Source organism: Myotis nattereri (assembly GCF_964212035.1).
Source record: "Myotis nattereri genome assembly, chromosome: Y".
NCBI classification, from domain to species: Eukaryota; Metazoa; Chordata; class Mammalia; order Chiroptera; family Vespertilionidae; genus Myotis; species Myotis nattereri.
Window position 1 is genome coordinate 13,844,808 of NC_138094.1, and position 13,309 is coordinate 13,858,116.

Sequence of the window (13,309 nt, forward strand, 5' to 3'; positions counted from 1 at the left end):
ATGATCAGGGTCATGGGCAGACAGCGGGAGTGTCCATTTAGTGACCATCACTCACCGCAATCCAGGTTCTCAGCAGGTCTGTGCTCAGTCTTGGTCTATAGACCCAGCCAGTTCTTCCAGTCAGATGGGGGAGGGGAAAACATGTTGGAAGAAATAACGACAGAAAACTTCCCTGATACAGGCCAGAAAATAACTATGCAAGTCCAAGAACCACACAGAGTCACAAATAAGATGAACCCCAAAAGACCAACACCAAGCCACATCATAATTAAACATCAATGCAAAAGTAAGAATCATAAAGGTTGACAGACAGAGACAGAAAGTTACCTACAAGGCATCTCCCATTAGAATATCAACAGATTTCTCAACAGAAACACACCAGGCCTGAAGGGAATGGAATGAAATATACAAAGTGATGTAAAACAAGGGGCTGAATCCATACCCAGCAAGGCTATAATTCAAAATTAAAGAACTAATAAGGAAATTTACAGACAAAAAAGGGCTATGAGTGTTTATTACCACCAAGTCAGCAATGCAAGAAATGCTAGAGGGATGGAAGTAAAAAGAAGAAACAGAAAGGCAAGGAGAAGCACACACATGAAGAATAAATATGACAAACAAGTACTTACAATAATAACATTAAAGGTAAATGGATTCAGTGCTCCAATCAAGACATAAGGCAGCTGAATGGATAAGGAAACAAAACCCATATTTTGCAGTCTGCAAGAGACTCACCTCAGAGCAAAGGATTCACACAGATAGTGAAAGAGGGAAAAATAAATTTTCAACAAATGGAAATGAGAAAAAAGCTGGGGTGGCAATGCTTATATCTGAACAAAATAGAACTCTAATGAAGGTCATAGCAAGGGATAAGGAAGGCCACTACACAATACTAAAAGTAGCAAATCAACAAGAGGATATAACTCTGGTAAACATATATGCACCCAGTACAGGAGTGCCCAAATACAAAAAACAACTTCTGGAAGGTATCAAGGGATAGATAGATAGCAATAGTATCAATGTAGGGTACTTCAATACCTCACTGACACCACTGGATAAATCCTCTAAACAAAAAACCTCCAAACAAACAGCAATCCTAAATGACTCTCCAGTTCAGATGGACTTGACATCTCCAGAACATTTCATCCCAAAGCTACCAAATATACATCCTTCTCCAGTGCACACGGGACATTTTCAAAGATAGGCCACATATTAGGACACAGGCAAAGTCTCTTCAAATTCAGGAGGATAGAAAACGTAATAAGCATCTTCTCAGGTCACAATGGCATAAAACTAGAAATCAAGTGCAATAAAAACAATGAAAAAAATCAAACACTTGGAGGCTAAATAGCATGCTATTAAACTATAGTTGGGTTACCAAAGAGATCAGAGAAGAAATGAAAAGCATCCTGGAAACAAATGACAATGAAAACACACAATCCTAAAATCTATGGGACACAATGAAAGCAGTCCTGCGAGGGAAGGTCACAACTCTACAGGCCTACCTTAGAAAATAGGAAAAAAATGGTAATAAATTAAGTAATCTTCAACTTAAATAATTAGAAAGAGTGCAACAATAAAAGCCCATATTACCAAAAAAGAAAGAGATAATAAAGATCAGAGCAGAAATAAAAGCCATAGAGACCAAAAAAAATAATACAAAAGATCATGAAAGCAAGAGCTGGTTCTTTGAAAAAAAGAAAAAAAAAAATTGATGAACCTCTAGGGAGGCTCACCAAGAAACTAAGAAAGGGGACCCAAATAAACAAAATCAGAAATGGAAGAGTTGAAGTAACAAATAACCCGGCAGATTTACAAAGGATTGTAAAAACTATAAGAACTCTACTCCAACAAATGGAAAACCTGGACAAAATGGACACATTTCTAGACAAATACAAGCTTCCAATACTCAATCAGAAAGAAGCAAAAAACCTGAACAGGCCGATAACTACTGATAAAATTGAAACGGTAATCAAAAAGCTTCCAAAAAACTAAATCCCTGGACCAGATGGCTTCACAGGGGAGTTTTTCCAAACATTCAAAGAAGCACTAAAACCAATCTTTTTCACACTATTTCAAATAATTCAAGAGGACGGCATACTTCCAAGATCTTTTCATGAAGCCAGCATTACCATAATCCCAAAACCAGAAAAAGACACCACAAAGAAAGTGACTTACAGGCCAATATTCCAGATGAACATTGATGCTGCAATCCTCACCTAAATTCTACAACCCGGATACAACATTACATTAGAAAGATCATACACCATGACCAATTGGATTTATTCCAGGGATTCAAGGATGGTACAATATCCACAAATCAATGCACATGAAACATCGCATAAACAAATTGAGAGAGAAAAACCACACAATCATATCATCTGGTGCAGAAAAAGCATTTGACCAAGTGCAACAGCCTTTTCTGATAAAAACAGTCAGCAAAGTAGGAATAGAAGGATCATCCTTCCACATAATAAAAGCCTTATATGACAAACCTACAGCCAACATCATACTCAATGGGCAAAAACTAAAACCATTTCCCTCTAGAACAGGAACAAGACAGGGACACCCACTTTCACCACTCCTGTTCAACACAGTACTGGAAGTCCTAGTCACAGTGATCACACAAGAAAAGGAAAGAAAAGGTTCCCAAATTGGAAAAGGAGAAGTAAATTGTCATTATTTGAATATGACATGATACTGTACATAGAAAACCACAAACACTCCTTCAAAAACTTAGTAAACTTAATAAATGAATTCGGCAATGTAGCAGACTACAAAATTAACGCCAAGAAATATATGGCATTTTTATACACCAATAGTGAACTTACAGAAAAGGAGATTAAAAAAAGAATCCCATTCATCATCCCACCAAAAAAATTAAGATAACTGGGAATAAACTTAGCTAAGGAGGTAAAAGACCTCCAATCAGAAAACTAGAAGATGTTGAAAAAAGAGATAAAGGAAGACATAAACAGATGGAAGAACATACCTTGTTCATGGATTGGTAGAAACAACATCATTAAAATGGCTATACTACCCAAAGCAATCTATACATTCAATGCACTCCGCATTAAAATACCAACAGCATATTTCACAGACCTATAATGAACTCTCCAAAAATCCATCTGGAATAAAAAAAAAGATCACGAATAGTGGCAGCAATCTTGAGTAAGAAGAACAAAGTAGGAGGGATCTCAATACCAGATATCAAGCTGTATTACAAAGCTACTGTGTTCAAAACTGCCTGACACTGGCACAAGAATAGACACATAGGCCAATGGAATTGAATAGAGAACCCAGAAACCAATTCAAACAACCAAGCTCAATTAATATTTGACAAAGGAGGCAAAAACATACAATGGGGATAAGACAGTCTCTTCAATAAATGGTGCCGGGAAATTTGGTCAGACAAATGCAAAAATTAAACTAGGCCACCAACTGACACCATGCATAAAAATAAGCTCAAAATGGATAAATAACTTGAACATAAAGCTGGAAACCATAAAAATAGTAGAGGAATCCATAGGCAGCAGAGTCTCAGATATATGCGGAAGCAATATCTTCACAGACACAGCTCCTGGGGCAATGGAAAATAAAGTTAAAATGAACAAATGGGAAGACATCAAAATAAAAAGCTTCTTCATAGCAAAAGAAACCATCAACAAGGCAACAACAAAGCCCACTGCATGGGAGAACATATTTGCCAATGTTCTCTCTGATAAGGGTTTCATCTACAACATTTATAGGGAACACATACTACTTAACAAAAGGAAGATAAACGACCCAATCACAAAAATGGGCAACGGACCTAAATAGATACTTTTCCAGAGAGGACAAAAGGAAGGCCAAGGGACACATGAAAACATGCTCAGAGTCACTAATCATCTGAGAGATACAAATCAAAAGGACAATGAGATACCACCTAACAGCTGTCAGAATGGCTATCATCAACAAAGGGCAAGTGCTGGTGAGGATGGCGAGAAAAAGGAACCCTCCTTCACTGGTGGTGGGAATGCAGACTGGTGCAGCCACTATGGAGAAGAGTATGGAGTTTCCTCAAAAAACTAAAAACGGAACTCCCATTTGACGCACTGATCCCACTTCTAGGAATATATCCCAGGAACCTAGAATTACCAATCTGAAAGGATGCATGCTCCTCTATGTTCACTGCAGCACAATTTCCAATAGCTAAGGTTTGGAAACAGCCTAAGTGCTGGTCAGCAGATGAGTGGGTTAAAAAGCCCTGGTATATCTACATAATGGAATAGTATGCTACATCAGAGCAAAAGCTGGCCCAGTATAAAACAAAAAGGAGCGGTTGGGAGCTTCAGTCACCCGCCAGCCTGAACACAACCCTCAGCCCCTCACCCAGACTGGCCAGGAATCCCAGTGGGGACCCCCACCCTGAAGGGTGTGTGACCAGCTGCAAACAGCCATCATCCCTTCACCCAGGCTGGCCAGGCACCCCAGTGGGGATCCCCACCCTGATCCAGGACAGCCTTCAGGGAAAACCAGCCGGCCCCCACCCATGCACCAGGCCTCTATCCTATATAGCAAAAGGGTAATATGCCTCCCAGCACTGGGATCAGCGTGACAGGGCAGAGCGCCCAAACCCCCTGATCACCCAGCAGCTCTTTGTGTGACAGGGGGCATGGCCACAACCTCCCTATCTGCCCTGCTCTGTTCATGACAGTGGAAGGCGCCCCAACCCCCTGATCAACCCTGCTCTGTGCCTGATAGGGGGGAGCTCCCCAACCCCCTTATCGCCCTGCGGCTCTGCGTGTGACATGGTGCGGTGCCCCAACCCCCTGATTGGCCCTGCTCTGTGTGTGACAGGGTATAGAGCCCCATATGGAGCCCCTCTGTGTGGGGTGCAGCACTCCAACCCCCCTTCTCTGTGTGTGATGGGGTAGAGCCATAACTTCCCCATTGACTCTGCCATGAGTGTGACAGGATGTGGTGCCCCAACCCCCTAATCCGCCCTGCTCTGTGTGTGACAGGGGGCGGTGCCCCAACTCCCCTATTGGCCCTACTCTGTGAGTGACAGCGGGGAGCTCCTCAAACCCCTGATTGGCCCTGTTCTGTGCATGACAGGGGGGAGCTTTCCAAACCCCTGATGGGCCCTGCTCTGTGCGATACATGGGGTGACTCCGCAACCTCCCCATCGACGCTGCCTTGAGTGTGACAGGGGACGGTGCCCCAACCCCCCAATCGGCCATACCCTGAGCACGACTGAGGGTGGTATGGCAACCTCGCAATCCACCCTGCTCTGTGCATGACAGGGTGCGGTGCCCCAACTCCCCAATCAGCCTTGCTCTGAGCCCGACCAGGGGCTGCACCTAGGGATTGGGCCTGCCCTCTGCCACCCGGGAGCAGGCCTAAGCCTGCAGGTCATTATCTCCCAAGGGGTCCCAGACTGTGAGAGGGCACAAGCCAGGCTGAGGGACCAGCCACCCCCCCAGTGCACAAATTTTTGTGCACTGGGCCTCTAGTTCAAGTATAAGGGGCTTTCAAAGTTGCGGAGGGAGGTATGAGAGGAAATCAGGGGGAGATGTGACTTCAGTAGAGTCACAAGATGCAATATTCCTGGCTTTTAATGATAAAGGAAGCGGTCACCAGTCACAGAATATGGGTGGTCTCCAGAAGCTAGAAAGAAAGTCTCCCCAAGAGCCTCCAGAAGAGAATGCAGCCTCCTGATACCTGGATTGCAGCCTGGTGAGCCCCACACCAGACTTCTGTGCTAATAACTGTAACACATTTGCATTGTTTCAGGCCACTAAATTTGTGATAATTTTATACGGCAGCAGTAGTTAACTAACACACATGTCAAAGCTTAAAAAAAGCCTTGCAGGCATGAGGAAAAAATATTTAAAGAAGTGTCAGCAAAAAGGTAAAAGAAAGTGAGGATAGAGGGAGTTCATTTACTATGGCACATGGATTGTAAAACTTTGTCAGAAAGGTTGGTCTGAGCACAATGCTGCATCAACGTGGAGCTACTTACAGCAATATGGAGAAAGAGTATGGAAAAGAACAGCGTTGTGTTTTTTTCCAGCCTGATTCCCTAACACTGAGACCAGGATATAATAAGTGCTCAATGTTTGCAGAATGCAGCTGCAAGGAGGGGACTGTAATTTAGACAGTATAAGATGACCCTGAGATTAGGGCAGAGGTAATGCTGGCATGAAAGGCAGGGTGGGATTGACTAACTCAGTTGAGGACCTTTGAGGGCATGGAGGAAAGGGGTGGTCTCAGGCCTGAGAGCTGAAGTGTGTGTTTGAACAATTATCAACACCTTTTTGAGAACCGGCTGAAGTTGTTAAGGTCCTTACATAAAGCAATCCTCATTACAAGGGACAGGGCCTGTTGCCTAAAGGTAGGGGAGCCCTGACTGGCTCCTGTGGGGAAGATAGCATCTGTCTCGAGTAGCTAGGGTGACTTTGTTAGGGGCAGAAATAGAACATTCAAGACTAGCTACCCTATATAATAAAAGGTTAATATGCAAATCAACGAAAAGGTGGAACAACAAGTTGCTATGACATGCACTGACCCCAGGGAGCAAATGCTCAATGCAGGAGCTGCTCTCTGGGGGTCAGTGCACTCCCACAGAGGGAGCACTGCTTGGCCAGAAGCCGGGCTCATGGCTGGCAAGTGCAGTGGCAGTGGCGGGAGCCTCTCCTGACTCCATGGCAGTGCTAAGGATGTCTGACTGATGGTTTAGGTCCACTCCCCAAGGGCTCCCGGACTGTGAGCGGGTGCAGGCCAGGCTGAGGGACCCCTCACCCCTGAGTGCCCAAATTTCGTGCACCAGACCTCTAGTTAATTATAAAAAACATTAGTCATGTTCTGCTCACTGTGATTGTTTTGTCCTGATTAAAGAAGGCACATTCTAACCTGGCTGGGAGTTGCAAGCAGGACTTAGGACATCACTTGGAAATACGGCCCATCCTCCACATCCAGTGATGCCTTCCCCAGGATATAAGTGACACATTTTCCCATGGAACTCTGAATTAGTACCTTTTCCTCTAACTTTCTTCAAATTAAGAGAATCTATGGAGTTCCCTATACTGCACAGTTTTAATGAAAGAAAATAAGACTTTCTAAGAGCATCAAATACATGTTTTTTTTTTTTTTTATTTATAAACATATATACTCTCTCTCTCTCTATCTATCTATCTCTCTCCTCTCTCTCTCTCTCTCTCTCTCTCTCTCTCTCTCTCTCTCTCTCTCTCTTTCTCTTTAAAATATATTCTTACTGATTCAGAGAGGAAGGGAGAGGGAGGGAGATAAAAACATCAATGATGAGAGAGAATCGCTGGTCGGCTGCCTCCTACACACCCCGTACTAGGGATCAGGCCAAAACCTAGACATGTGGCCTGACCTGGAATCAAACTGTGACTTCCTGGTTCATAGGTTGATGTTAACCCACTGAGTCACACTGGCCGGGCTCAATTCTTATTTATAAATTCATTCCAAGGACATATACAGCTTGAAAAGCTTTGAAAGCAGTTTTAAAAAAAAACAACAACTAGCTTTTAAGTAGCAAGAAAACAGTTATAGAAGAAAGTTTAAATTAAAAGAAAAGATAATTGTTTTACTTTATTCAAGAGTGGGAACATCCTCCATGAAAATGTGTACCTTGACTGAGGATGGCTGGGTGGCCTTATCACACCTTAGGAAATCAAATGCTTTTTACAATGACAAGAAAGAGAGTTTCATCTAATTTCTCTCCCAGGGTAGATGTCTGTCAACAGAAGGTGGACATGAATAAAAGGAGGGGCTTGCACAATCAATCCAGAAAATCAGCAATCTATGAGTAATCCAGAACCCAGTATATATCTCCTCTGCCACACACCCTCCCTCCCAGCCAGTGAGCAAGACAATTACTCTCAAGTCAAGCTAAGTGCCCCCCAGTCACAGTGGCCCAATGCTGACATACAAAGCATACAAATAATTCTCACTCTGGCATAAAAGTGACAACTTTCTTGGAAGAAAAGCAGATACTGTAAATTTCTCAAAGTCTTCCTGAAACATTTTCTAAAGTAATTTTTACTTCTTTAGAAAAAATGCATACCTGGCAAACCATCTGTAATAAAAGGCCCATTCTATAAAACCTTACCTGGTCCTACTCATATCTGCAATCATAATCATATTTACAGACAAATATATCTATACTAAGAAAAGAGCAATATGCTAATTAGACTGGGAGACCTTCCAGGAGACCTTCCAGATGTTCTTCTGGACAAAGCCATGGTGGTGGGGCCAAGGTAGAGGCGGTTAGAGGCCAAGAGGGGAGGGCAGTTGTGGGTGATCAGGCTGGTGGGGGGCGGTGCTGTTTGGGGGTAAGCAGATCAGCAGAGGGGCCAGTTGGGGGCAAGAAGGCCATCAGTGGGGGGCAGTTGGAGGTGATCAGGATAGCGGGGGTGGGGGCCAGTTTGGAGTGAGCAGGCCAGCAGGGGGACAGTTGGGGATGAGCAGGCCAGTGGGGAGGGAAGGGAGGGACAAGCAGGCCAGCAGGGGCGGAAGTTTGTGGTGATCAGGCTCGTGGGGGTGGGGGGGGGGCATGTGGGTGCAAACAGGCCAGCAGTGGGGGGCGGGGGGAGGTCAGCTGGGGTCGAGCAGGCCGGCAGGCAGAGTGGTTAGAGGCAATGAGGCAGGCAGGCAGGCAGGTGAGCGGTTAGGAGCCAGCAGTCCCAGATTGCGAGAGGGATGTGTGACTGCTGTAAACTGGCAGTAGGACATCCTTCGAGGGGTCCCAAATTGGAGAGGGTGCAGGCCAGGCTGAGGAACACACTGTCCCCCGTGCATGAATTTCATGCACCGGGCCACTAGTAAAAATATAAACAAACAGAAAAAAACAAAGATAACATGCTAAAGACCACAAATTTATTATATGGCAAAAGTCAAGATTCAAAAATATCTCCCCTACTAGCAGAATTAGGTGGGAAATTAACAAAGTAGAATTTAATAGGATGCAAAATAAAGTCTCGTACTAGGGCTTTAAAAAAAAAAACAAACCTGCACAACAGGATAACCTAGTTTAAGACCAGTGCATCTACAAAAACACATTTTCGTTTATTGCAAGCTCAACAAGAGGCAGCAGTCTGAAACAGTGGTCCCAAAAAGCTAATGCAATTCTAAGTTGCATTAAGAGAAGACAATGTCCTCTTCACAAATAATATCATCCTGGGGACCATACTCAGTTCTGGGAATCACATTTTAAAAGAATCAATAACTGAACTGTGTGTTGGGAGAAGGGTGGGATCTAGCCTAGGGAATATTCTGCACAAAAGCTAGTGAAGGAACTGGGGATGTTTAAACTGTTTTATTTTGTTTTTCATCTCATCTGTAAAGAGGATATGCTGCATAATGGAAAAGGGAGTGGACTAGGAATGGCAAATGGGTTTCCTTTCCTGAGCCAGTTCTAATCAACTGGTAGTGACTCCCAGGACCTGGTGCTGAGAAAGATTCTGAGAGTAGAAAGGAGGGAGTGAGGGCAGAGAGAGAGACATCAACTGGTTGCCTCCCACATTATCCCAATCTGGGGATTAGGGGAGTAGAGGAGCAAACTGCACCCAAAGTAGGTACCTCTGACTGGGAATTGAACCCAGGACCCTTGGGTATGCTGCAATTCTCTAACCACTGAACAACACCCACAAGGCTTCAGTGCATCTTAGTTCTTATACCATTCTCTGGCTATGTTTTTATTACCGTGTTAACATAAGAAACATTCAAACCTGTAAAGAATTTTGTGTTTATTTGAGCAAACTGTCGACAAGTGCCTGGAAGCAGTACCTCAACGGATTGGGAAAGTGCTCTGGAGAGTGGTGGGTTTTCTTCTATTTTTATACATTACAACCAAAGGAGGAGACATAGGTAGGTTATAAGAAATTCATTGGTGATAGATTAGAGAGGCGGGAGAAACCAAAGGGGTCTTGGGGGTGAGGGAGAGAACCTGTGGGACTGGATAAAAAATAAAATGATAGACACATACTTAGAAGGGTGTAGGATAGCCAACAGTCAACAATTAACATGAGAACAATGAAGGAATTAGTGGTAACTGTCCGGGAGCCCAAGCACATTAGGTTGTGCCACAAGGGGCCCAGAAAAAGGGAAGTTACAAGTTACCCAGATATTTCAAGGGTATCCTAGCTAATAAAAGACAAAAGGGTAATGAACCGTACCTCCGCTATGCTTCCCATTGGCTAATCAGGGCGAGATGCAAATTAACTGCCAACAAAGATGGCGGTTAATTTGCATACATAGGCACAATGATGGGAGGCGAAAGGGGAAGGACAGAGGAAGCTGCCTGATGCTGACAGTGATCGGAAACCCAGGCAGCAGGCAAAAGCCGGGTGGCAGGGCAAAGGGGGGGAACCTGGGCCGCCTTTGCCCTGCATGAACTATGCAGCTGGGAGAGGGGTGTGCGGCCGCTGGGAGCAGGGCGGGAACTTCCCGGGGTTTGCAGCAGGCAGCTAGGAGCGGGGCGGGAACTTCTGCCGCATTGTCATGGCAATGCGGCAGAAGTTCACGCCTCGTAGCTGCTTGCTCATTCACTTACTCGCTCATTCATTCACTCATTCACTCACCCATTATTCACTCACTCACTCACACAGCAAACCCTCTCAGGTCCCTGGCACCAGGCCAGGCACTGAAGTTGAAGCAGGATAAGACAGAGCAATGTCCTCATGATGTTAGTAATTCAGTAGGGCGAAGCAGGCACATGAACAAGGCAGTTGTACGCACAGATGCAGTGTACTGGGTTCAGTGAGAGCAGTAACTAATGCCGACTTTGTTCTCTTGATACAATGGGGCCTCGGGAGCCAGGCTGCCCCAAGCCTGTAGGCCTCTGCCTAGGCCAGGAGTGGCTGGGGTCCAGGAACATGACAGAAGGCGCAGGTCGGGCTGAGGGGTCTGACCCCACCCCTCACCCTCACCCCCGAGTGCACAAATTTTTGTGCACCGGGCTACTAGTCTATCTATATAAAAGACTAATATGCTAAGTGTCCTGCCGTCAGGGTAATACGTTATGTCGCAATGCCCAGCTTCCTCTCCCTAGCGACTAGCCTCCTAGAAGTTTCTTCAGCCCAGGAACACAATTTGCTTTATAGCCAGGTAGAAACATTCACAGTTAACCAAATGTCTGTGAAGTGTTTTCCTGTGCCTCATCTCATTTGATCCTCACACAAGTCGTGGAGTAGGTAGATCGGAGACTTGGTAGAATCCTATTTTCTTTTCATTAAACAGAAAATGAAGATTTAGAAAGTTTAGAAACTTGACCCAACTGAAAAGAATTGAGAAATGGTGGGCCCCCACCCCCCCCCAACCCCCCCTTCCCCCGCTCAAAAAGAAATAAAGAAAAGAAATGGTGGACCTTAAAAATGACTTCAGGTTTTTTCACTGCACAAAATATAGTCAAACACTGCTGCAAATTAAATATTTTACCCTTTGTTCTCCCTGCGTGATCTACAATAATAATGTGCTTCTTTGTGTTGATATTTACTGCTGTGTTGCTGACAATTACCTGAAAAAGAAGTTGGAGTGCTTCACTGGGCTGGAAAAAGTTTAGCTAAATCAGAAAGCAGCTCTAATTAACAAGTTTGTTTTATATCTATAAAAGGCTAAGTTGACTCGCACATGGGTGATACATATAAAGCTCTCATTGGCAGCAATCACATGCATTTCAATCTGTCATTGTCGATCATGAATTTGGTTGACACTTCTATTATTGAGAAAGGGTGAACAGGGATATTAAAATATTTCTTCTAATTAATTTCCTTTCAATGTGCACAAATTCATGCACCAGGCCTCTAGTGTTATTATAGATGCAAAAAGACAGATAGGCTCAGTGAAGATACTGTCCTAGAATGTAACTACCCACTATTACTGCTTTTGGTTAAAGTTTAATTTCCGATCGTCCTTTGTGGTTACTTCAGGTCTTTGAGTTTGCAAGACCATCATACAGGCCTTCCCTGAGCTTGTCAGGTTACCATGTGGCCCCTTTCACCCACAGCATCTTGGTAAGCCAGCTTACCTTTATCTTCCTTGGTATGCACAAGAGTGGGTACTTGCCATGGCCTGTGTTGCTCGGTGGTTAGAGCATCAACCTGAGCAGCAGAGTCACCTATTGGATTCCTGGCCAAGGGCACATACCTGGGTTGCAAGTCCAAGCCCACAGTGGAGTGGAATGGGGGTGCTGCAGGAGGCAACCTATAGATGCCTCTTTCACATTGGTGTTTTTCTGACTCCCCCCCCCCCCCGCCACCCCCCCTTCCTTCCAGTCTCTAAAATCAATGGAAAATATGTCCTTACTCCTTGGGAGAGTTACAAAGAAAACCAAAAACCAAACAACGATAAAAAGGTAGATACTTAAAGTTTAGCTCACTGATTTTCAACCAGTGACTTTTGCCTCTCCAAGAACATCAGGCAATGTCTGAGACATTCAGTAAGGTCAGAACTGGTAAGAAGCGCTGCATTTAGTGGGCAGAGAGGCCAGGGATGCTGCTAAATCACCCCGGGGTGCACAAGACGGAGCCCCCTACAAAGGGTTTTCGGGTCCCAAAAGGAAACAGTGCCCCGGTTACTGCGTGACTTAATGAAAGGCAAAATAAGCAAAGCCCGAGCTGGCGGAGCTCGCTGGGTGCAATGCCTGGGCTGTGATGGGACCAGCTGGCCAGGGGATAGCCAGGTTGGGTCCAGCGCCCTAGGCCCAACAGGAGGAAGACACAGGGTTAACACCCAGATCCCGCAGGCCCCGGATGTGGTGCAGAGCACATGGCTTCTCCTCCAATCCCCGCTCTAGCCCAGCGGTCCTCGCGGGACTCGGAGGCCAAGCTCTCGCGAGAAGTGGGCGGAGCTTCCGGCGGTTGTTGGCATTGACTTGGCTGTAAAGCTCTGGGTTCCCGGATTCCTGGATTCCCGGATTCCCGTGCTGGGCTGGCTGGGTCTCGGGGAGAGGGCGGGATCGGCTGTGAGGCCCCCACCCGCCGCGAGGTGCCTCCACTTCCAGGGCCGCGGGTTTCACAGCCTCGCTCCGTATCTCTACTCTCCAGCCGCTGGTGAGAGTCGCGCCCAGTACACAACCCGCTCACCCGTGGCAAGCCGAGGGGAGGAAATGTGTTTATCCGCCATTTCCTAGTTCGAGTGGGCGGGAGAGCCTTGAGGTATACCCGTTCCTCTTGATTCCCGGCCCGCGGTTGGGCTCTGAGGACAGGTGAGGAAAAAGTACCGGGAGCACACATGAGGAGATGTAGCATCTTGTTTGTTTCCGTTAAAGCACCAACCCGGTGCGCGGGTGAGGAGGCGAACC

At 45.4% G+C, this 13,309-nt stretch overlaps 1 protein-coding gene across 1 annotated transcript in view; it reads left to right on the forward strand.

Annotated features, from left to right (window-relative positions):
* The window catches only part of LOC308512346 (centriole and centriolar satellite protein OFD1-like), a gene marked incomplete at both ends in the record, with an annotated part of 73,262 nt that continues 59,953 nt past the window's right edge, over positions 1 to 13,309 (forward strand). The window contains 1 exon segment of the mRNA XM_081082119.1: positions 1 to 76. Coding sequence (XP_080938245.1) covers positions 1 to 76 — 76 coding nt within the window.